Source organism: Microcebus murinus, chromosome 9, assembly GCF_040939455.1.
Source record: "Microcebus murinus isolate Inina chromosome 9, M.murinus_Inina_mat1.0, whole genome shotgun sequence".
Lineage (NCBI taxonomy): Eukaryota > Metazoa > Chordata > Mammalia > Primates > Cheirogaleidae > Microcebus > Microcebus murinus.
Window position 1 is genome coordinate 66,984,021 of NC_134112.1, and position 24,266 is coordinate 67,008,286.

The 24,266-nt window shown below is 40.9% G+C and overlaps 1 protein-coding gene across 7 annotated transcripts in view; it reads right to left on the reverse strand.

Moving 5' to 3' along the window:
* Positions 1 to 2,235: 2,235 nt before the first annotated feature.
* Positions 2,236 to 24,266, reverse strand: part of DOCK4 (dedicator of cytokinesis 4) — a 424,117-nt gene continuing 402,086 nt past the window's right edge. For 2 of the 7 annotated variants that reach the window (XM_012736139.2, XM_012736137.2), the window contains 11 exons: positions 22,093 to 22,269; positions 21,296 to 21,379; positions 17,250 to 17,369; positions 16,799 to 16,920; positions 16,340 to 16,460; positions 15,244 to 15,325; positions 14,970 to 15,079; positions 12,961 to 13,033; positions 11,137 to 11,250; positions 8,056 to 8,117; positions 2,236 to 4,851 (listed from right to left, as the gene is read on the reverse strand). In XM_012736139.2, the coding sequence (XP_012591593.1) occupies positions 4,429 to 4,851; positions 8,056 to 8,117; positions 11,137 to 11,250; positions 12,961 to 13,033; positions 14,970 to 15,079; positions 15,244 to 15,325; positions 16,340 to 16,460; positions 16,799 to 16,920; positions 17,250 to 17,369; positions 21,296 to 21,379; positions 22,093 to 22,269 (1,488 nt within the window). In that variant the 3' untranslated portion in view covers positions 2,236 to 4,428. Of the gene's footprint in view, positions 4,855 to 8,055; positions 8,118 to 11,136; positions 11,251 to 12,960; positions 13,034 to 14,969; positions 15,080 to 15,243; positions 15,326 to 16,339; positions 16,461 to 16,798; positions 16,921 to 17,249; positions 17,370 to 21,295; positions 21,380 to 22,092; positions 22,270 to 24,266 lie in introns of all 7 variants that reach the window. The other 5 variants (XM_012736138.2, XM_012736136.2, XM_012736141.2 and 2 more) reach the window with 4 other exon arrangements.

The window sequence follows — 24,266 nt, forward strand, 5'->3', positions numbered from 1 at the left end:
CTCCCACCCCTTTTCTTTGTTATTTGTAGTACTAAAAAACTGGAAATAATAATGTTCATTAACAGGGAAATGGCTAAATAAAATGTGGAATATATTCTTTGCTTTTTACATACCTGTAGTACTAAGAAAATAAGAGTTGTCTGAGTACACTGTGATTATAACATGTAATACATACATGTTAAAAATTGAAACCATGAACTCATACAGCTTATGTCTACAAGAACATGACTTTACTATTCCAATGTTCATTAGCATACCTTTAATCTTCCAGAAGTCTCTCGCCCAGACAAATAACTGTATACTTCTTAACAGGAAGTTGTCAACAGACTCATCAACTTTTCAACAAAAAGCATCAATTGCCGATTGATAGTTTATGTGTTACAACTCTTTGAACCCCTTGACTCAAAATCCTTGCTTTGCTGTTTCCATCAATCCTAAACAATCACACCATGATCTTTACTCAATCCTACTTAAGGCCTGCTCATTGAAAGATTCCCCACAAACAAAACCCAGAAATTTAAACAAAATCTGACCGTGCCCTTGTGCTTCTAAGATACTATCAATAGATGGGTCTCTCTTATGACAGTGAGTAATGAACTCAGCCCTATATTGTCAATAGATTATATTGGTGGTATTTGAGGAACCCGGCAATCAACAGTGTAGAAAAATTATGTAATATATACATGTAGAAAAAGACAAAGGGATATGTAAAAAATAATAACAGTTATGTTAAGGGATTGGTATTTTGTCAATTTTTCAAAACTTTTTTATGGTATTCTTATATAAGGAGGGCAAGGCTTACTTCAATAACCAAGAATACATTTTGGTACAAGGCACCTTTTAATGTGTAAAGATCAGACAATGGCAAAACTGTGCAACTTGTTATTCTCTGTTGTGTTTTGTAGAACAATCAATAATAATCAAGGGAGAAGCCTACTTAGATAGTAAACTGAGCTATTCTTATGGTAATTATGCTTGTAGAATGGAAATATAGTTGTAATGAAAGTGATCCAAAAATGCTCTAAAGTCACTTAGTTAATGTTGAGAAACAATCAGGAGGACATTGACAATGGCCTTTAAATGGGTTTTGCTATTTAATGGGACAGAAGCTTTAGACAATAGTTTGCTTGCATAAATGTCCTAAAACTAACACAGCATAGACACATTTCACCAAATTAAAAGCCAGTCTTTATTAACAGAAAGCTTGTAGTCAATGGGTTTTGCAGTGAAGGAGCTCAGGGATTTTCACCCCAAAATATGATTCCTTGGTATAAAGAGTATTTTGAATTAAAGGCCCTTAGGATCAATAGGCATTGGAAGGGGCTTTCTTTCTATCTGTATAAAACCAGAAAGATCTATCCCAAAGAACAATTGCTTTTCCTTCCCCTCCCAGTTATCTCAATATATTGTGGGAAAGAAGACTAAGGATGCAACCAGAGCTGGCCAACCCATTTTACAGATAATACCTTTCTTTCAGGTTAGTTAAATTTCCAAAGAGAATCATTTACAAGTCAATCTATTTACCCCTATCTGTTCATTCTCCCAAGTATCTATTCATCTTCCCAAGTAACCATTTATTGTCCCTAAACAGAATTACCTATATGCCTCACCTCCCACTCCCCTCTAGAATGAGGGTATATAAACTCTGGACCCCATTGGGATATTGGGTAATCACTCTGTGATTCTCCCCCTGTGCATGGTAAATAAATCTCTTTCTCTTATTAATCTGCCTTATTGTGAGTTGATCTTCCAGGGTGAACAGAAACTATCCCCTCACCCACACAGCAGTGTTTGTCAAATGTATTTCCTGTCATTTCATGAAAACCAGGGAGCAAAGCTGGCATGTGGATAGATTTTGCCACAGCTGGCAAGGGTAGCATTCGACTATGCCCATGTACAGTTATCTGTTTTGTGTCAAGTTTTCTAAAGCAATCAAATTTTGATGGCTTGGTTTGTTAAATTGGCTGTGGTTAGGCCAATGAATGGTCAGCCAACCAGGTAAATGTTACCTTCTCCATGGGATATTAACTCATACTGTTTGTTACTTTTTTAATCTTTGTTCTCTAAGGCATAAATGAACTATAGTGAGAATGAAGTGCATCAATATGGGCACAACAACAAAAACAGGAACAATGAACAAAGAAGTCTGAAGATCTCACTATGATAAGACCAAGGGTTTATACAGCTTCTATTCCAGGTAAACACATGCTAATGACCAAAATAAAGACAGAAATATTAAGATTAATCTGGTAATTTTATTTAATATTTACCATTCAGCAGCAACCAACATGAACATCTGAGCTAACAGAATCTCTTGAAATGATCTGCTATGTAGCTGCTTCAGAAATACACACACATGATAAATTCAACTGCTCACTGCCAAAATTTTTTTTAAAAAATGGCTTCAAGAGCAAATAACACTGATTTATACTGTGCTCAAGCACTAGTCAACGAAGCTATTAAATTACACAGGAAAAGGAAATCAAAGAAGCTTTGTTATCTTATGCATGTCATCTTATTTAAATGGAAGGTTTTACTTCTTTAAAGCAACAGAAAATGGAACTTTATATATATGTGTGTGTATATATATGTGAATGTGATTACAAACACAAAGTGTTATCATCAAAAGCAAAAGCTAGTTCAAAAAATTTCTGACTGCAAAACTTGCAAGATACAAAGCTAAAATGCATATGTTCCTTTTCTCAATTATGAACACTTTCACTAAACATAAATATTTAACATATATTAATTTTTCCAACATTCAAAATTGTAAAGTCAATATGGCAGAATTATTGTTAAAAGCACATATGTACAAATATTCTTTTTCCATACATAAAGTATTTGGCATAATTATAACAATCATACTGCATCCACAACTGTTTGCTTTAATTTTTACTTTTTTTTTTTTACACATAATGGTATCTCTTATTAAAATTAACCAGTTATATACAAAAATACTTGAACATTTATTATAGAAAACCTCTATAACCAGCCTCAACAGCGTATACCTGCTGAATGGTTTCATTAAGAGAATATAAAAAAGTGGTCACTGCCTTCCAGGTAAGCTATCAACAAAACAAATGCGGTTAAACTAAAATGAGCTTCCCAACAAAAGAGGGAAAATATTTAACAGTATGATTTAAAATACAGTTCATATCTATTGTCAATTGAGTGTTATAAACAGTCAGTAAAAGAAAAAACTAAGATACAAAATACATTACTACATACAAGGTGCTCTTTTCACACTCCTACAACTGTGGCATTAGCATCCCTATCTAGGTCTAAGATGCTAAGTCGCAATACTCAAGCTAGAGCAGTCTACGGCCATCCTCCTTCAACCAAAGGACAACAGGTCAGCTAAGAAGACAAGCTCCACTGGTCAGAATGGAGAGTTGTGAGGAATTTTTTATTTTGTGCAGAATGGAAAGTTAATGCCCTTGCCTTTTGTAAGTCTTTTTGCCATTTAATCATGCTAATATATTTTCACCAAGGTTTTTACTTCATTTACACTATTGATTTAATACTGTCCTGTATCGATTCCTGAATTCTTGCTAATGGGACACAGTAATTTGTGCCTGTTTAACACTTGAACATCTGCTCTTCTTCAATGACAAATTTTATATAGGAAACTATCAAGTAAGGAAGCACAAAATTCAAGTAAACATTTCTCCTGGAGTCTCTTGCTTAATCTAGCTGATTGGGACTCTGAAAGCAAATTGCACCTTGAAAAGAAATACAGTAGATACCATGGTGCCAGGGTAGTAAAGGATTTAGCAACCAATTCACAAAGCAGAATTTTAAGAATGTAGACAGCTGTCAAACAGCAAAAGCAACCTTATATAAGTACTTTGCTTCAAGAACAAAACAACTCCAGTCCCAATCCTTTGCAACTCTTTAAGTATAGATATTGTCTAACTAGCCTGCTTTAACCTTTAAATCTGATGATCTGCATCGATCATGCTGCTCAGGGCCAGAAACCTCGCCTTATTTACAGAAGTCTGCTAAAGTAAGGACCATTGTGTTAGGGTGTGCATTGACTTAATAAGCTTTCTCGGAGTATCAAGTATTCAGTAAAAAGTATACAACATTATCACTCATTGCATTGCTTGACAATATCGTATTGGTTTTTAAGATTAAACTATGTAAAAAAAGTGAACATAAAAAGGTACAAAAGGAGTCTTTATCCCTATTTACCACTTTCAAGTGAGAAACGTTTTAATGAAATTCAGCCATACTTCGTGTAACAGCTGGCGACTTCTAGATCAGCATAACTTTTTAACATTGTGCAACATTACATTAATAAGAAGCGAGTTTTAATTCCATCCATTGAAAGAAAGGTCTAAGTTATTAAAGTGCCTACACTACATGTCGTCCCATCCTATTTTGTAAACGGGCAAAGAATTCGTCTCGGGTACATAGAAAAGTGACTTATAACTGGGAGACCTTCCTGGGCAGGGGCCTGGGCCGCGGGCCGGGCTCAGTCCTCCGGGTCCCGTTCTCCAGGTGGCCGGGCCGCGCCGCCAGGGGCTTGGGGGGCAGGGCGGGGGGCTCTGCGGCCACGGGGATGGAGAGGCTGTGAGGTAGCGGGACGGGGCGCCGCAGAGTCCGCTCGTACACGCTGTAGGGCGGTGGCGTTTTGCTCTCCTTGCGCACCGGCTCCTCGGGCCCCGGCCCCGGCGCAGCCGCCGACTGTTCGTTCACCTGATTTTCGAAGCCTGAGGTTTCCGACGTGCTACACCGGCTGAGAGAAGAAATGCCACTGCTGTAGCTGCCCGACAACACGGGGGAGTTGGAGGTCAGTCCTGGCGAGTGGTACTCCACCGGAGACGGGGTGAAGGACTGCACGGAGCCCTGCTGCCACGGGCGCGGAAGGGACAGACAGCGGCGTCAGGAGCGGAGACACGGCCCGACCTGTGCCCCTCCCCTGCAAAGCCACACGTGGGAGCCCCAGTCCCCAGTACCCCACCAGGTGGCCGCATTTGGAGACAGAGCCTCTACAGAGCTGATTAAGGTAAAACGAGGCCCTTAGGGTGGGCCCTAATCCAATCTGACTAGTGTCCTCGCAAGGAGACGGACTTGGACACACAGGGGACACCAGGAATGCGGGCACGCGGAGAAAAAGGCCACGTGAGAGAAACGAAGCCCGGGGACACCTTGATCTTGAACGTCTAGCTGCCAGAGCTGGGAGAAAATAAATTCCTGCTGTTAAAGCCACCCCAGTCTGTGGGGTATTGTGAGGGCAGCCTGAGAGGACTAATACAAACAGCCAGACTCAAATTTGAGTGTTGTCATTGGTAGCACTAAAATACACAACAGACCTGTGTCTGCCAGGCCCACCAGTAATAGCGTTCAGCTCACTGCCCCTTTTACTCCTTATCATTTTCACATAGAGGGATAAAAGCAATCAATAAGAGAATTCGGAGGCACGCAATTAGTCCTGTAGTTTGAAAGAGAGGGAACTGGTGAGGGGAGCTTTGGGGGTGCTATTTCACTATTCTAGCTCAGCAGGGCGTGAGCTCAGAGCTGCAGGACAGAATGACAGGGCAGCTGTGGACATCTGGGTGGGACACTCTCCCCCACCCCAGCTCCAGACCCCTGAGCTGAAGCTGCAAGCTGGCAGCCCTTTTAGCTCTGGCCTGAGATGTGAGCCTTTTCATCTGCAGTGAAAACCTGATTTAGTTCCTAATTTGTAAGAACAGGAAAATTTCACATGAAACCCCAGATTTCTCACATTTCAGAACTAGAAGTTCTGACAACAATAGCACACATTCTCTTAATGGAGGTAATCTTTTGAAGCCAAGTGGGGGCTGTCCCCTTTAGATGGGGCATGAATTCTTAAGTGGACCACAGTTCCTGCTATTCCACATGTTCCCACCCAACCTCCTTCGCTCATTTATGTCAGCCCTCTGACCCATCTGGCATCTGAATTATTGTTTTCCCAACTGGGATCGTGAGAAAAATGAGTGCTAAAGAGGTGCTCTGTGGAAGAGGGTTCCACTGGGAAATGCTGCATACTATATTAGAGCACATTCAAAGCATATTAGCATGTTAAAGTCTTACAATAAAGAAACCTAAAGAACTTTGCTCAGCCCAGTGTTTTCTAAATTATTTGACCACAGACCATTTTTTCACTTATCACATAATATCCTAGAAAACTAATGTTCTATATAGAACACGCTTTGAGAAATGCTGGCCTAGGCTAGCTTTGCTGTGGTCTCTCTTTTATAAGAATGCTGGTAGACACAAATCCTTTCATTTAATAGGAGCCTAAAATTACGCAAGGCCAATTAACAGACCCCAATTCACTGCTGTCTTCGTTAAAAATTAGACTTGAAATTCAAAATATGGCAGTTCAGCTCAGTCTTCTCTGTAGGGTTAAACCTATCATTTCATTGCTGGGAAAAAAAACCCCACTAAATTCTATCAGTTAAGGCAGCGCACTGCAGAGCTAGTATAATAACTCGGTAGCAGTGTGCCCCCTAACGTAAGCCAGGAGTTATAACACAAATGTTCGATCTACTTTCTCTTCCTTCGAACTCCATTTGTAAAGACATGGCTTTAGGTTGCATATGGCCAGTTAAAATATATGCAGGTCTGCAGACAGGTAGCATACACTAGCTTGCTAACTAGGACTGTTTGGTAGCTACTCAAACATTTTCTGCCCCTGGGTTCTTTTTATGGCTTAAGAATTATTCTCTAAGACTAATTATTGTCTATTACTACTTCGTGAAATCAAGTTGAAACACATAGATGATAATTCCATAGCAACATGTGGGAGCTCTTTGTAAGTGTAAATGTCAAGGTGTGCAAAACCCACACTGCTTTCCTTCCCATCACATCAAGATGACAGGCGATGGCTTCTGGAGCGAATGCTGTCACATGTACTTTCTGATAACAGCTGCATTGCAGATGACAACAGAACTAGCAAATAATTCACACTTACCAGCAAATTTCTACATCAGAAATTTAGGCAATGCAAATGAAGCTGCATTTCTTTGAGTTTCTTCTTCATTATTTTTGCTTTTGTTTTCCAGTTTCTCAATTGCTATCAGCAAATATCGTTAGCATTGCAGATGCAACGGATCGCAACCTGCCCCTATGTGTTTGTAGAGGCTAATTTATCTTTTTCACATTAACTAGAACTATCTCATCAACAAAAAGGACATAGTGCGTGTAAATCCGAAGTCACTCAGGTACAAAATCATTCTTTCAACGTTCACTTCAACCTCATATTTGCCTCTGGGGCAGCAGCTCTGAACACCAACCACTCATATGTACTGACACTCCCTGCAGCCAGTCTGATTCAATTTGGATAGAGACTAAATATTATTCTTTATCTTCATGAGGGATTTTGTGTGTTTAGAGGTATTAAATAGACTATGTCTACAGGCTAATTCAAATGTCTGACCTGTAAAGCTTTCTAGTTTGTTCCTAGGAATTTTTTTATCCATTTTACTGCCTTGTTTTTCATGATCAAGTATGTATTTCTAATGTAAATGGCATAAAATATTAAAAGGTAGAAAGTTGGGATTAGCTTTGTCATAATGGGTGAGGTTGATGATACAGGCAAAAAGACACAGAATAATATTTTGTAGATCTTGATTATTGATGTTTTTCTATCTAAGTGAGTGAGTGAGTGAGTGCGTGAGAGAGAGAGAGAAAGAGAGAGAGAGAGAGAGAGAGAGAGAGAGAGAGAGAGAGTGTGTGTGTGTATTGTTTGATAGGCCTTAAACTAAAAGACTAGGCTGAAATGTCCTAAGAGGTCTGTTGGGACCACATATCTTTCCTCATTCAGTATATGTACTGACTCTAGTTTGTAAGTTCTCATTGCTACCATTTGGAGAATGAGGCTAATAATCTGAAAACAAATGCTGCATTCCTGGAGGCGGCTCCCCAAGGGGAAAGCCCAGTGTTGCTTTCTTGCCCGTCTCCCCCCAGCCCTTCTTTATATGTTCTTTGCAAATGAAAACACCTCTTGATATACTCGGGATGGGTCTTTGAGAAATAAAGGAACCTGGGCCAGTCTCTGGCCTCAGTCTACAGAAGGGGCTGTACCTTCATTGGAGATCGCCCAGCAGGCGAAGGGGATACTGCTGTCGTGTGTCTTGCTGGTGAAGCTGAAAATGGAGAGAGAACATTTCAATTAAGAAAAACCAGACTGTTGACCATGTGCAAATGCCATCTGTGTTACAAACCCAGACAGATGATCCAGTGCACAAAGATCTCCTAAGCAGGGGGTGTGGGGGCATGGGTAGGGACAGGGGAGAAACTAAAGGAGGCCTGTCCAAAACAGGTTCCTCACAAAGCATGGCATGACCAAGACATGTGATGATTAGTGAAAAGTTATCAGGGTATACACAATGATTTGACCGAAATGACAGGGCCCTCAACTGGTCCAATGTCCTTTCCATTTCTCTAAAATCCAAATGATTCTCCACTGCTCGATCTATTTCATAAGGTGTAAGGTGCTAGAGAGTAGTCCTTGGGGAACAGCTGCTGACGTTGGCCTGAGCAAGGCCACCTGGGCAGCTTAGGATAGCTCCATGGGAATATATTTAATCAGCCCCCCTTCCATACTTTCAGTATTCCCAAAACAGAAAACCCTTGGCCATGGACATACAAGAGGTGTGCAGTTTTCCATTTCTCCCCCTACTTAGGTCTTCCCTTTGTCCCCTGGTGGTGACACACTATGGATTTCATCATCATGGCAAAGAAGAGCATCTCTTTGTTTCTCCCACTAGATTTCCAAGTTCTACATCTGGGACGCAGGTGTGTAAAGGCACTGCTCCCTGTGAGCGTGTGTGGATAAAGGCATAGAGAAGCTGGCCATGACACAGCCAGCAGGGTGAGGGGAAGGCACATTTCCCAATTCCACATAGGCAGGTGTCAGTGAATCCAGGCTATCTTGCTCTGTGATTAGCTGCCACTCTCCCAGCTGTCAGAGTGAGGTTTGTAATTCATAAGAAAACTACAGAAAGGCTGAAAGGAAGAAAGACAGACAGTTACAGAGCCCCACAACAGTAACCACAGATGGTGACATAGGACAGACCATGAGAGCAATCAGTGCAGAAGGGATGGCAGCCCTGCCAGTTAACATGGGAAAGGTGAGGTCACCTGTGTATTCTGGGTCCTAAGGGAACAGGGAGAGTGGCCACTTTCACACTGTGGGGTGTGCAGCCTCCCTCTCGCACGCTGGGGCATGCTGTCACCACGTGTCACATTCGTTCTCCTATCCTGCCAATTGTGGGTGCTGATTATGGACGAAAATCACGTGTGTGGAGAGAAACTGATCCTGGCTGGGAACTGTATTTCTGCCATAACTGTGGCAAAAGTCAGAGTTGACTGTGTCTTGAGACTTTCGTCCTCCTGACTCAGGCAGTCACTGACATCAACCACCATGGTGGCCCCAGTGCCCAGAGCACACTTGCAGAGATTTCTCTGGAAAGGCATTTTCCCAGAGATCTAAAATAGTTTCATCAGTGTCCTTGTCTTGAGGTTTGAACTGGCCTAAGAACCTAATTACCATCAATATTATTACTTAAAAAATGCTTTCAAGCTTCCAACTTTAGGGACACAATCAGGTTTAAATTGGAGACTGCCTGAATATATATATATATATAAAACATTGCAAATGAAATATAAACAGTTTGGCTGATGTGTCTTAGTCTTCCACAGTCATGCTGATACACTAATGCAGCTTAAAGTTATTTCTTGTTCTGTTTTAAGATCTCATATGTCTTTCAAAATTTACTGATGCCTTGACTTTTAGCTTTGACAAGTATAGAACAAATTGGGTAGCATTTAATTTATTTTAAAAAGAGGTGAAGAAGGGGAGATGTTAGAATATAGCAAATGAAACATGAATAATCAATCCAGGAAAAGCCATGAAAAAAATAGTATCACATTTTCTGTCTTTTTTTTTTTTTTTTTTTTTTTAAGAGACAGGGTCTTGCTCTTTTGCTCAAGCTACTAGAGTGCAGTGGTGCGATCATAGCTCATTGCAGCCTTGAACTCTTGGGTGCAAGTGATCCTCCTGCCTTAGCTACTTCTCAAGTAGCTAGGACTACAGGTGCATGCCACCATGCCTGGATAATTTTTAATTTTTTTGTAGAGAGGGGGTCTTGCTCTGTTGTCCAAGCTGGTCTTGAACTCCTGGCATCAAGCGATCCTCCTCTTCCCGCTCTGGCTTCCCAAAGTGCTGGGAGAGCAGGCAGGAACCACTGTGTCCAGCTTATTTTCTCTTGTTTTTAGGCTAGTTGTATTTGTAAAGCTTCAAACCTACTCTAGACATATGTAAGCACTGAAAAGATTCTCTTCATTACCGGAATAAGCAGACAGTAAAGTAGGGAAGGCCCCTCTTAAAAACTTAGTGTAGGTCACTAAGCAAATTGCTTGTTCAGAATGAAAGGGGGCCTGTTATTGCTACACATTTATAAACGAAGCTTCTTAAGATCCATTTTTAGTGGTTCTCAAAATTTAGTGAGCAGAAGGATCACCAGAAATGATGTTTGGTAAAAATACAGATTCTAGGGTCTTACCCCAGGAATACTAAAATTCTGCTTCAGTAGGCCTGAGGTTAGGCCTGAGAATTTGCTTCTTTCACCACCACCCTAGGGAAACAGTGCCCTGGATCAATTCTTTGAGAAATACTGCTCTTGAACACAGTCCTCTCAAAGCAACAGATAAATGGGTGTGAGGTTAGTCTTCCCCACAAGCCTATCAAAGTCACTCTTAGTTAATTCCTATTTAGGGGCAACCTGAAACCCTGGATGTCAGTCCTGAATAAGATTGAAGGAAGTGGCTGAGTTAGCAGAGGTTTGACAAGAAGGAAGTGTGCAAAGCAAAGGACAGAGAAAATGCTAGTGGCCTAGCAAGGTTAGGGTACCTACCTTGGAGGAGAATACCCTACAAAATCTGTCTGAGGGGTTTATTAGGAAAGGACCATTGTTTGACCCCCTCCCCCAAGTAACAGAAGTTCAGGAAAGAGCAAGGACACTGTAAAGGAATTATGAAGCTACTAAGGTTTTTACCTCAGAAACAAAATGCCTACCTTTCTCTGAGGAGTTCAGGACAAGTTGGAGTTGTCAGTAAAAGTTATTTTATAAAAGTGATTATTCAAATGCTTCAAATACCCACCAGTCTGTGTGGGTCTTGGAGGGACAGGGGGAGAGATAAGTTTCCCACTATCCGACATGTTCTTGGCTTCCTTCCCACTGTCCAGGCTCCAGCTGCTAGGAGTGGGATTCACAGCTGGAAGGGAATAACACAGCTAAACACACACAGTCCAGCTTTGCCCTTAGAATGCTTGAGATCTTAGAAGAAAGAATTATCCAGAATGAAAAAATTAGCTGGATTAAAAAAAAAAACCCAAACAGAAAACCTCTTGAATACTAAACCTTTATTTAATTGGCTGCCTTCCAGGGATAGTTGACATTTAACTGGGTGACAGCACATCTCTTTATTTCCCTCAAGTTGTCAAACAGAACTATAAGTCTCTATAATGGAGTGTAGAAACTTGTTGAGAATTACAAGTGTGTTTAGATTCTGGGTAACAGAAGACATGGTCACTAGACTATTTTAAAACTTGGGTTTTAGTGGAAATTTCTGGACAAGTGACACCTAAGAAAAGACAGAAGGCAATGACATACTAATATTTTAATTATTTGGCAGAATTCTTGGGAAAGAACAGTCATGCCACATCATCTCCTTGGCGAAATCTTTGAGGAAAGAGCTCTTATTTCTGAAACCCATGGATTACACTGAAGTATATCCTAAAAGACTAAGTTGGAATACTGAATATATCGTTCTTATTTTGTAATCTGTCTGCTCTATGCTTCAGTAAGATGCAGAACTATGCAGCAACCCTGTTAGGAACAAGGGCAGAACATAACAGTTTGTAAGGAGCCGCTATGCAAATAGGTTTACAAGTCTTGGAGTTCCGGCGGCTTACTCCCTGTGCTGATACTGCCATCTGATGGACATGCCAGGGATTTCAACATTTTACCACTAGCACTTTCATTAATGGGATAGTGTCACCACTCTTAAAATCCGGGATGAGAAAAATATGGCATTCCTAAATTCTACTGATAAAGATCAATGTTTGCTTTATAACGTTAAAGCTTATTTGTATCTTAAAATAATTTTGGCTAAGGCCTCACTGATTTCTGTATCCCAAGGAAGGTTTTAATGTTAATGTATCAGTGTACCCAAATGACAATACAGTCTAGTTCTTAATGAGGGCAATTAAAGCACACTTTCCCAGCATTTGTCATTAGCGACTCTTGATTCATTTCCTGGGGAGCCACTCCTATTTTTGAGGCTCAACCCTGGGAGCGGCGAATAGATGACTGGCTGCAAGCCCCTACCCCTGTAGTTGAGGAAGTCTCATTTCAGAACTCTGCCGTGCTGCACAGACTGATACTAATTGGCTATTTACTGCTATGCATGGGTTTGGTTCTCTTTTTTGTGTGACCTTGAGGCAGGGCACACTCCATTATGCACTGGGTTGCCATTCTTAAATGGTATTTAATTGTACGAGAGCTGTATCTGAGTCACCACACACGACAGATGAGCTGGAGAATGAGCTTTGTGAGGGAGACAAAGGATGGGACCACAGAATCAGTCTGAGGAGATGTTATTTTCATCATGCTGAATAAGGAGCCTAATTGGCAACTTCGTTTCAGGAAGAGCAGACATTGCCTTGGTGACTCGCTGAATGACAACAAAAAGCCATTAAACGGGGGAGTTCCTAACTCACTCAGATTCTGCTGTTAAATCTTATAAGAAAATGGTTTTTGAAGAATGGATCATAAATGACTGTCTTTCATTAATCCCCTAGTCCTGACCATCAAAGTTCTGGAGCCCTGCCTTCTACATAGACACATGGAAGACTGAGAAAATGAGGACAAAACAAACCCTTCCACATTCCAGGGCTGACAAAGGGGCTGGCTTCATACCCACCTTTCTCAGGTGCAGAAAGATTTGGGTCACTGCGTGGCAAGGCCCCATCTCCAATATGATTAAACAGCATCCTCTGGAAAGGTACAAGAGTCTATTTTTATGATGAAATATACTGACATAGGAGACCTTTCAGAATATGAGATGATTATCTTCTTAGTGAAACATTTTATTCAAAATAATGTTATATGGTATGATGAGCCTAGGAACAAAGAATTCAGTTACATTTAAGAAAAAAGGGGAGAAGAGCTTTAGGTTTTAAGAAAAAGAACACAGTGTTTGAAAAGTTTGTATTAATTTTAAATATCAGTGATAAACATTCATAATAAAACATAGGGTAAAAAATAAATAGTAAATAAAATAAAATAAAAAAATTAAAAGGTAAATAGTAGCTGAACTATGGTGTTCTTTATAAATATAAATGCTAGACTGGCAATATGAAACACAAGTAAGAGTTAAAGGAGAAAGGTCAAAAAATCATGACTGAATGGACTTTAACCCCTGCACATTTAAAATTCTATATTATTGAATGTTCCCAACACAGTAAAATGATAAATGTTTGAGATGATGGATATATTAATTACACTGATCTGATCACTATACATTATATGTATCAAAATGTCACTATGTGCCCCATAAATATGTACAATTATTATATGTCAATTTTAAAAAATAAAATCATTTTTCAAATCCTATATTAGGCAAAAAGCATATGAAATGGTCAATATTCTACAATTTTTAACCTACAAAAATGCCAGTTTTACATGGTTCTACTGCATATATTAAAAGAAAAAGTGCCAAGTCCTTAAAAGTAGATGTGCTATAGCAAAGTGTACTATTGAAATTTTGGTAACACACACACTGTGCTTCCGATTTTACCAGAAGCAAACTAATTGGGGAAGGCTTTCAGAGTTCACCATGCTGGCTACATGTTCTCCTGGAGCAGATGGAGAAACAGGGAAATGCCCTCACGACTTCAAGTGACAAAGGGAAATAACACTGGTCAGCTGGTCCTGCCAAACGCACTTGGACACAATCTCTGCAAGACACCAGTGTCACACAGAGGAGGTGTCCCAGGACTCCAGGGAAGATCACACAATCAGCAAAGAGAAACCATTCGAGCCAAATCCCACTCACTCTGATCCACTTTCAGATGCAGCTACAGACATCTGCCAGGATGGTGTAGAAAAACAGAGAAACTAGCTAAAGTGGAAATAACTATTTTTCTAAATTATCCCAAGTAATCTGTCACGCTCTGGGCTATACATAAATCTTCAACTTTGAAACCACCCTTCAAAGCCTTTGCAGTGCCCCAGGGCCAACCTCAAGCCCCGCTCTCACTCCTACTAAGAGGGCTCGCTTCAAAACCGACTTCAGGAGGAGGGTGAGGGCCATGTTCCCTCACTTCTGTGAGTTGACAGGGAAAACCCAAGGACTCAACCGGCCTTCCCTCAATGAATTCAGGAAGAACGGCAAAGGCAGACGGGAATTGCTCGTGCGCTAGCACGTACCTCAGAAAGGAATCGATGGCAGCTCTCTGCAACAGGTACAGGCAAAAGGCTACGGGGCAGCAGCTTCTCCTCAAGGCTGTTTTGCTAATGTAAGAAATTCCACTGGATTTCTGCTACACACTCATACAAACACACACGCACCCATACAAATACACACACACCCCCATACAAACACACACACACAGACATTTCATTCACCCAACTGTCCCTTGACACGTTTAAGCAGCAGTGAAACATGAAGTCAGATCAAGGAGGGTAAAATTTCCCATTTCCCTCTCAGCTTTGCTGCTCAGGTGACAAACCACGTGTCCCTGACAGAAATACAACTCATACAGAAATTCCTAACAAAGGCCTGAGAAGAGAAGTGCACTCTTCACCAGGCTGGACTTGTCTGACACTGCCCAGCTGGCTGCTTTTGGCAGCTCCAGTGTGTTTCTGCAGAGAAAAGTGAGCCATCACACTTTTCCTTGTTTTCCAGTTTCCCCATCCCACCATGAGTACCTGGGAAGGCTCCACCGGTGTTGGGTAGATGGCACTGCATGGTCTCTCTCTTGGGGACAGGCAGGAGTTTTCTCTGGAATGTTTGTGTTTGTCGGACAACAAGGGGGAAGCTGGGAAGAGAAGGGGAGGTAGAGTCATCAGCGTGGTGGACCTGTCTGGAGGAGAGAACCCGAGTGTGCGGCAGCTGCCGCAGTTTGGGAAACTGAAGCCCCAGTTTTCGGGGGCTGGAAGGTTCTGTGGGTACCATTAGTCTCCCCCGCACCCTGGCACTGACCTCTGGCACTCGATGGAGCAGAACTTGTCACATTAGGCGAAGCGGAGTGAGTAGAACTCAAGCTTGAGGTAGATGGGCTTGGCTGCAAATACACAGGGAGCTGTTATCACACCCCAGGTAGAGGCGTCACACAACACTGACATATTCGAAAGAAAATCAACATTTTTCTTCACATTAGCAGAAAAACAAGAAAGAGAAGGGGAAAAAAGGCCATTTAGAAATATACAAAATGCTTGCTAACTAAGACAGGTAAAGAGGCCTGTCTGAATTAATCAAGAATCTGAGATTTTGATTGCTGCCAAAGGAATGCGTTCCCATTAGTTCCAGCTATGTACTGTGACTTCATATCATGTAGCAGTGCATTCCCCGACTACAGTATAAGCAGAAAGACTTCCAGCCTAGGGCATACGAATAGGTGAGTGCTTTTAAAAGGCATAGAATGTGCTCTCTCAATATCTTCAAAGAGTGTGTTCAAAGCATGAATTTGGAAATATGTGTTATGCCCCCTTTCCAAAGATAGTGGTGTGGAAAATTTCAGCTTAGTCTTACTAAACTATCATAAATGCTGTATTAGCAGGTCTAAATAGAATGTTTTGTTGCAAGAGTTATACTGGCTCTAAAATCCCTGAAAACTACATTTTTTTCTTATGTAAAAAAAAAAAAAGAAACCTTTCATTGCAGAAATTTTCCAACATGTACATAAGTAGAGAGAATGTGGTAACAGACCCTCAAACCATGTCTTCTTAAATTAAAAAAGCCACTTAGAAATGCTAAGAGGCAGCTAGCGGGGGGTGATGTGGTCCGAGAGTCCTGGACTAAAGAAGCAACTGGAAACAACAGGGTCTCAGAGCTGACCCAGCATGGCCCGAGCTTCTCTATCGCTTGCTCATGTCTTCTTAGAACGATGGGGCAATTTTGAGAGAAACATCTTCGTAGACTCCCGAGAACAGTGAAGCAGTAAGAGCGCTTAAAGGTCTGTCCTTATGTCAAGTCCTTGTCCTTAGGTCTGTCCATAAGCACAGCAGAATGAACAGAAACGCTCATGATTGAGACAGAAAAGGAATAAACACAACCAGACAAAAAGCTCATTAAGTACCTGCATGTTAAAGACTTCATCAGAGCTTTCTGATTGCCCTGTAATATTGCTTACTTCAGCAGAAGCTTGTGAGGACAGTGAGGAGGAAGAGTAGCGGTTGACAGCTGGGTAACTTAATGGGCTGTTCGGGGAGTGGGAGGGGGGAGAAAAAAACAGGTCGTTAGCTCAGTCTCCAAATTGCACTTCATCATATGCTGGAATGGTATAACACTAAAGGGGAAAAAAGTACAGCCCATTTTGTTGTCTCCTGTTTGCCTCAATATAATCAAATGTTTGTGTTTATTTATTTCCCATGCTGCTGCTGTTTGAGCAGTGGCAGATGTCTGCAGCTGCCTCGCGGGTAAATTATTTCATTAAGAAATAGCGTATTTGACAAATTGTGCCATAAAGAATGAGAGAATCATTCCAGATCATCTTGTGGGAATGCCAAATTGTGAGATAATTTGGAATATGACTTACCTGCGTCTAGGAATTACCCTGGTACCATCTGGGCTCATAGAAGCAGGTGCTGAGTTTCTACATACACGAGGGCTGCCATTAGGAAAATGGACGGGGCTGGCTTGTATACACGCAGAGAACTCCTAAAGACGTGGCAAAGAAAACATTTCCATGCAGTAATGATACCGGCAAAATAACTCATGAAAGATTTCAGTATGCTAGATATACATCCTCATTGTCATGGAATCTTTGTAGTATTAAGCCTTCCCTCACTTTGCATTTTTGTTTTCATAAAAGGTAAGCGTGGCAAATAGCAGAAAAGGCAGTTTTGATATTTGAAGGTTCTCTGCTAAAACGGTGCAGTTTGGTAGAAAAACCAAAAGATGTCACTATTGGATACCTCATTGTGCCTCTAAGCAGCAGCAAATGGCTCTGGTCAGACTGCCCGGCCATGGATATTTAGTGTACGTACCTGAATCCCTAAGCTCGACTTCATTACAAAGAACTGGTCGACCAGCTTTTTGTGGAGGGGTCTCATATCCTGAGGGACGAACTTCTCGTGCACAGCCAAGCCAAATTCCAGAATCTGTGCCTGGATGGAGAAAACTCACGTCAGTGACCGCCTCTCATGAAGCGCCTGCTGCAGACCCAGCGTGCACTGTGCATTTTGTTCACATTATTGCTAATCCTCCAGATCTGACAGGGCAGGATCAATTGTCACGTTACAGGTGAGGAAACTGAGGATCTGAAAGGTCTTGTATAAAGATGATAATGGGGACTTGAACGTGGATCTGTCTGATTTCAAAGTCTTAATTTTCCTGCTACCCCAAGCATCTTTCCCATGTATTTCAGATCTGTCATTACAGCCCTTATTAACAGTTATGTCTGTGGGCTCTTCCCGCCCTTCCTGCCCCTGGGAAAGGCAGGAGCTGCTCCCTGTCAGGATGGCTGGGCATTCTCCCCTCGGCATCTCTTTCTGGATGGCGCCCTCTCTCCCACGTCACCCTTCTCTCCTCCACCGAGCTCTTCTGTGCTCATCCATCCCTCCCACAGATTTTCAAAATCTGTCAGGGAGGAAGGAGAAAATAAACAGGAACTCTGTAACAGTTGCTACGCTTCTTGCTTTTGTTTAAAAATATTATTTCTGTTCACGTACTATAATGCTACAACGGAGCAGGTTCTCTACCCTGACAGAAAGTTTTCCTGCTGTGAGGACCCAGAAAGAGATGAACATAAACATTCAGCTTTCCTTTGTTCAACCATCAAATGCTACTTTGATTTGAGCAGCAGCTGTCTTTCACATGGTAGAAATGCCCCCGTGCTAAAGTGGCCAAAAGAATAAATTCCACAGGCTGAGAAGAAAACAAATCCCATGTCACCACAAAGTCTTTTATCTTTGCAGCTTGTGAAGATTCGAGGTTGAAAGCTCAGGTCAAACGGGACTGACCCTGGGCGGCTGGAGCCTCCAGCACCTTCCCGAAGGGACAGAGCTGTGGCAACTCCCACTCTGGATGCCCAGCCACTGCCAGAACGTTTGTATGAAGAGAAAAACACCGCAAAGTACATATCAAGGACACCTTTAAAAGTGGAGCGTATGTCCCAGGCGTCAAGGGAGAGGGTGGCTGGCCTCTGTGATGGGAGGTGGAAGGGACACAGGGCTTGAGCCTAAATGTAGTGACCACCAGTCTTCTTCATTTTAAAAACCAGTTCTTAGGCGACCCTCCCTTTTGTTCAGAGAATGCTACAAGTTGTTTTCTCCAGGAAGGAGACTCTGGCATGAAGATTAGGGTGTTTACTGGGGATTATCTGTGGGAGGGAGGGGCAGAAGCAGGACTTGACAAAAAGAGCAAATGAGCTGCACAGCAGTCCTGCCAGCCTCTGCCAAACCCCAGGCACCTCTGGAGTGTCCTGGTCTGTCAGAACTGTCCTGGGTTGGGACCCCATGTGCCAGGCTTTCTATCTTCCCTTCAGTCTTGTATGTGAGCCATGGAGAGGGCAGTGACCTACAGCTGAGGCAATCCCTGAAGGGCCCGGCAGCTGCAGGTGTTACCGAAGGCCACACTTCCAGCTGCTGAGGCAACAGGTCCTTCCTGGCGGGAGCATCAGGGCACTGCACCTCCGTGTCCACTGGGCAGTTCCTGTGAGGTCCAGGGAAGGACGGGGCCCCTCCAGTCCAATCCCCCACTTGTCACTGTCACAGAGATGGAGTGACTTGCCCAAGGTCACAGGACGGTCACTTGTACGGCATGTCCCATGACAGAGCGCTCACGCTTGCTAAGCCATGACTGTTCCCACAAGGTCCCAGGAACATGATCAGGCGGGACATCGAAGGAACATAAAGGTTCCTTGATTTTATATTTCCTGAAAAGCTTTTTGGCTCTGAGCTACATTTTAATTTTGGGGAAAGAATTTTCAGTCAGGATGAATACAAAAGATACAGTCCTGGGATGAAGCAAAGAGACGGTGCTCAGCTAAAATACAGATTTCTAAAAATCAACAAAGGCTAACGTCATTCCATAATCCCAAGTATTGGATTACCTAAACTGCTCACTTTTAACTCTTTGCACTCGCTTGCTTTTTTCTCGATTCCTTTATTCTACTCGGGATTTAATTTTTTAAATACCCCAGATTTTACAAAGTGCGGCAGTAGAATAAAAAATTGGAGTTTCTTTTCATGCCAACTTATTTATTTGGATTTCTTTATATTTCAAATTATTGATACATTTAAAGAGTGATTTTAATTTCTATAATTTTTCATGGTGTGATATTTTTTGAAACATTCACCCACATGAAGACCTGGTTTACATTCACATGTTTGGCAAATATAAACCGTCTCTCTTCTTCCTCCTTTGATTTTTCTGTTAGAACAAACAACACAATCTTTGTGTTTTTTGTTAGGGTGAGGTGTGATTATATGGAGCATCTAGACATTGCTCTAAGTTAGTGGATAATAATCTATCCCTGGAAGTTAGTGTACCATCTCTGCATTTACATTTTACTTGTCCTTTCATGCTAATGAAAACAAGAAAAGATACTGGAAAAATAGACAAAAAAATCCCCCTTCCCCCTACGGTGAAACTACCTGTCGAGTGTGGCTCAACATACGAGCTGCTACCGATGTTAACCGTGTCGAGTCACACTCGACTTCCGAGTGCAAAGGGCTAGCATCTATGTCATGCCCCGGGTCACACTGGGAACTTGGCTTAGTCTCTATTTCTTTGCAGGTCAACTTCAATTAATTCCTCTCTCTTTTCCAGAAGCTGTACCGGAACCTACTCCAGCCACAGCCTTCACCCATGGCCACCTCTCCCCACCCAGTATTAGGTTTTGTGGACTTAGCCAATAGATTATAAAATATAGACTAAAACCAGACACAACCTCATCATTTTCTGATCTAACAGAGCATCTTTTATTTATTAATGTGGTATAATCAAGTGGGAAGAGATGTTTTAGTCACATTTTATCATACATATTCCACTTTTTGTGGGAATAAGATATCTTTATTTCCTATTTAACTCAGCCTTTCAACCATGTCTCCTACCTCGGAGGTTTTCAAATCATGTTCAGGCCAAGAGCTATCAGTATGGACACAGTAGGCAACAGATTACTCACTCCAGTTCTTCGTACTTGATGGTACCAAATAAATAAAAATAAACTACACTTCTTTGGAGTAGAACGTGATGATGAGTTGTGTCTCATTCTGTCCATATGATATAATCTATAGGCTTAGTCTGTAAAACATGATACTGTTTTAAAGCAAAGTCTTTTGAGTGCCCACTTCCTTATTATAACATATTAGTAGCAATATCGTTCATTCATGCACTCACATTTTGAGTTGGCCTGAACTTACCTGTGCACAAAATTTTGAGTGAAAAGTCAGTATCAAGCTTACAGTAAATATTAGGGAGAAAACATTCAAAGACTATTTAGGAAACTACATATAGTTGTTTGTTACACAGGTTAAGTATCCCTAATCCAAAAATCCAAAATGCTCTAAAATCCAAAACTTTTTGAGCACTGACATGACACCACAAGTGAAAAATTCCACACCTGACCTACATGTGATGGGTTGTAGTCAAAACTTTATGTGCAAAATTATTAAAATTGCTGTATAAAATTACCTTCATGCTATGTGTATAAAATGTGCATGAAACATAAATGAATTCTGTTGTTAGACTTGGATCTTATCCCTAAGATATCTCATTATATATATGAAAATATTCCAGAATCCAAAAAAAACTGAAATCCAAAACACTTCTGGTCCCAAAAATTTTGGATAAGGGATACTCAGCCTCAATGGGCTGCCATAGTCTAATCACTGCTAAGTTAATTTTTGTATCCAAATGGGAAGAAAAAGTAGAAATTAACAAGTTGTGATATATTACAGGAATCCATAACCCTTGACCAACAGCTTCAGTAAGACCACTGATGTAAAAAACCATGCAGATGGGTCTCTAGGTAAGTGAGCACATATCCAGGCATGATAGAGAGAAGGTGATTGGCTTCTGCCTCCCTTACCTGCTCAAGCATCAGCTCTCTTAATCGTGCAATTTTCTCCCCATCTTCAGGGTGACTTAAGATATATTCTTTGACAAAGAATGCCTAATAAGAAAAGGGATAGTCAGTCTACTTCAGGAGAGTTACAGGGGAAGTGAAAGATACACTTGTTGCTTTTAAAGACCTGGCATCTTTAAAGAAATGACACCATTCTAAACCACATTTAGGGACAGATGGAGTGATTCCTACTGTAGGTGGTTGGTCAGAATGGGAACAGAAGGAAAGGATTGTTAAAGGAAGATCAGCAATTGTACAATAAGTACCCTTGGTAAAATAAACAAAGGACAAGCTCAATCTGTAAGCTATATGGCATTCTATCCTAAAATAAATTGCCTGAAGATTCAGTGTGACCTAGATGGTGGCCTCACCTTCCAGGCTATTATGTCTTTCTGTTTAAAACTAAGAGGGCAGATGAAAAGTCCACTTAAAGTATCTTCTATACAAGATTAGACTTTTCTATGTCCATGAACCTGTTTGCTCAGGGAAATTATTTGAGATGGACATTTATTAAACAATCCTGATCTCCCTTTTATTCATGCAAACACACACACACACATTTTCCCAAATTATTACATGTTGGAAAAACAGAGTAAGTGGCATCATAAATAATTATATGTTTGCTCTATTTAAGCAAACAAAGTACTCTATGTTAATTGTAGCCCTATGTTTGCATGCTGATATGGGCATATATTTTGAAAATTCATGAAACCCTTTGAAATCACAAAACTTTCTAGCAAACAACAATACCTAATCCTCACCTCTTGGTACCTGGAAACTCCACCATTAACTGCGGCATCTATGACTCCATTCAGGCACATGGTCAGGGGATTAATATTCTGCATCTGTCTCGTCTGACACTGACTGATCAGGGTCTTCAGCTGCTGATTCTTATTTTCCAACACTTCAATTGCATTTTCCAGAGGACTCATTTCTACCTGAGAACAAAATGAGCATAAATATATAGTGAGTTTTGTGACACTTAAGAAGACAAAGTAGATTATGCACATTCTCAATTATCTGTGCTCCCTGTGAGCTCCCATCAGCATCTCTACCAGGGACCATCCAGTAGAATAGATGAGGATGCAGAAGTCGAGTTAGCTGTTCATTAGTAAGGTGTGAAAAGGGCAGGTTAAATACTCATTGGTTGAAAAATGCTTTGGATAATCAGCAATCAGCAATTTGATATCAGCATCACAATAATCAATTTAATCCTTAAAGTAATATCCAAGCATCTCATGTCTTTTGAAACCAGTTTTTCTTTTCTTTTGAAGGGCTAAATATTCAGAAACCCTGAATGTTATTATAACCTTTTTAGATGCTTATTTGAGACAAAGCACCATGGGAGATATAAAGATGCATTTATAGATCCTCTGATGTCAAGGAGCTTTCAGCCCTGTTGGGAAGATTAGACATATGCCCATATGAACCCCATATGTGTATATAACAGCACCATAAGGTGGCACAGGATGGCATACAGTTGGGAATTATAGAAAACAAGATAATCATATATAATGCAGGATCCATTTGTTGAAGGAGAGCCAAGTAGAATCATAATGACTTAAAAATTCTGAGTTGTATGGGGGACCTAATTGTGAAAATGATAAAAGTGCTCTTCAAATATATGGCATCGGGACTGTTACTGTCATTGACATTCTCTTTGAAGAGAAGGTCTGCCAAGCTCTCAGCAATAAAGTAATTTAGGCTTACAATAAGCACATTTAAATATTGGCTCTTTCAGTTAAGGAAACAAATTAGAGTTTTTAAAGGTCACTTAGATGATCTTAAACCAACACTGAAAAATCCTACAATAATTTGACTATATCAAAATTAAGAATGAACATTCATCAAAGCCATAACAAGAAGGTAAGATAAGCTTGAATAAATGAGAAGATATTTATAACATGTATAACCATCAAACAACTCATGTCCAGGATAAAGACTATTAAAAACCAGTAAGAAAAAAGCAATCCAATAAAAAACGAGCAAAAGTTTGAACTGCCACTTTACAAAGGAAAAAATTCAAATGGCCAGTAAACACATTGAACCTCATTTGTGATCAAAGATGTGAAAAATAATACCACAATAACATACCACTAAATACCCACTGGAATGGCAAAAATAAATATAATAATAGCAAATGAGAGTAAGAATATGTACAACAAAATCTCAATTATTACTGTAAGAAGTTCAAATTGGTTCATTCACTTTGGAAAACAGTTGGAGGTCTGTGTGTGTATATATCTATCTACACATGTATCTCTGTCTCCATATAGCTTATGATCCAGAAATTCTACTCCTAGGCATATATCTGAGGAAAAGTGGAATAGGAGATATGTGCACATGTATACCAGGAAACAGGTACAAAAATGTTCACAATCGTCTCCAAAATCCATACAGCCATTGATAAGAGGATACATAAACATGTTGTGGTATGTTCATACTATTAAAACAAACTTCAGTCACATGCAATAACATGGGAAAATATTACAAATAATAATACTGAGGCTGGGCATGGTGGCTCCTGCCTGTAATCCTAGCACTTTGGGAGGTCAAGATGGGAGAATCACTTGAGGCCAGGAGTTCGAGACCAGCCTGAGCAAGAACAAGACCTCCTCTTTAAAAAAAAAAATACAAAAATTAGCTGGGCATCATGGCATATGTCTGTAGTCCCACTACTCAGGAGGCTGAGGCAGAAGGATCACTTGAGCCCAGGTTGAGGATGCAGTGAGCTATGATGAAGCTACTGCTCTCTAGTTTGGGAAACAGAGCGAGATCCTGTCTCAAAACATCAACATCATCATCATCATCATCATTGAAAGAAACATATCTCAGTATGATAAACATAAACAGTATGATAGCATTATGTGAAGTTCCAAACCAGGCAAAATTAAACTGACTTGTTCGGAGACAAACAGGTGATAAACTAAGCAAG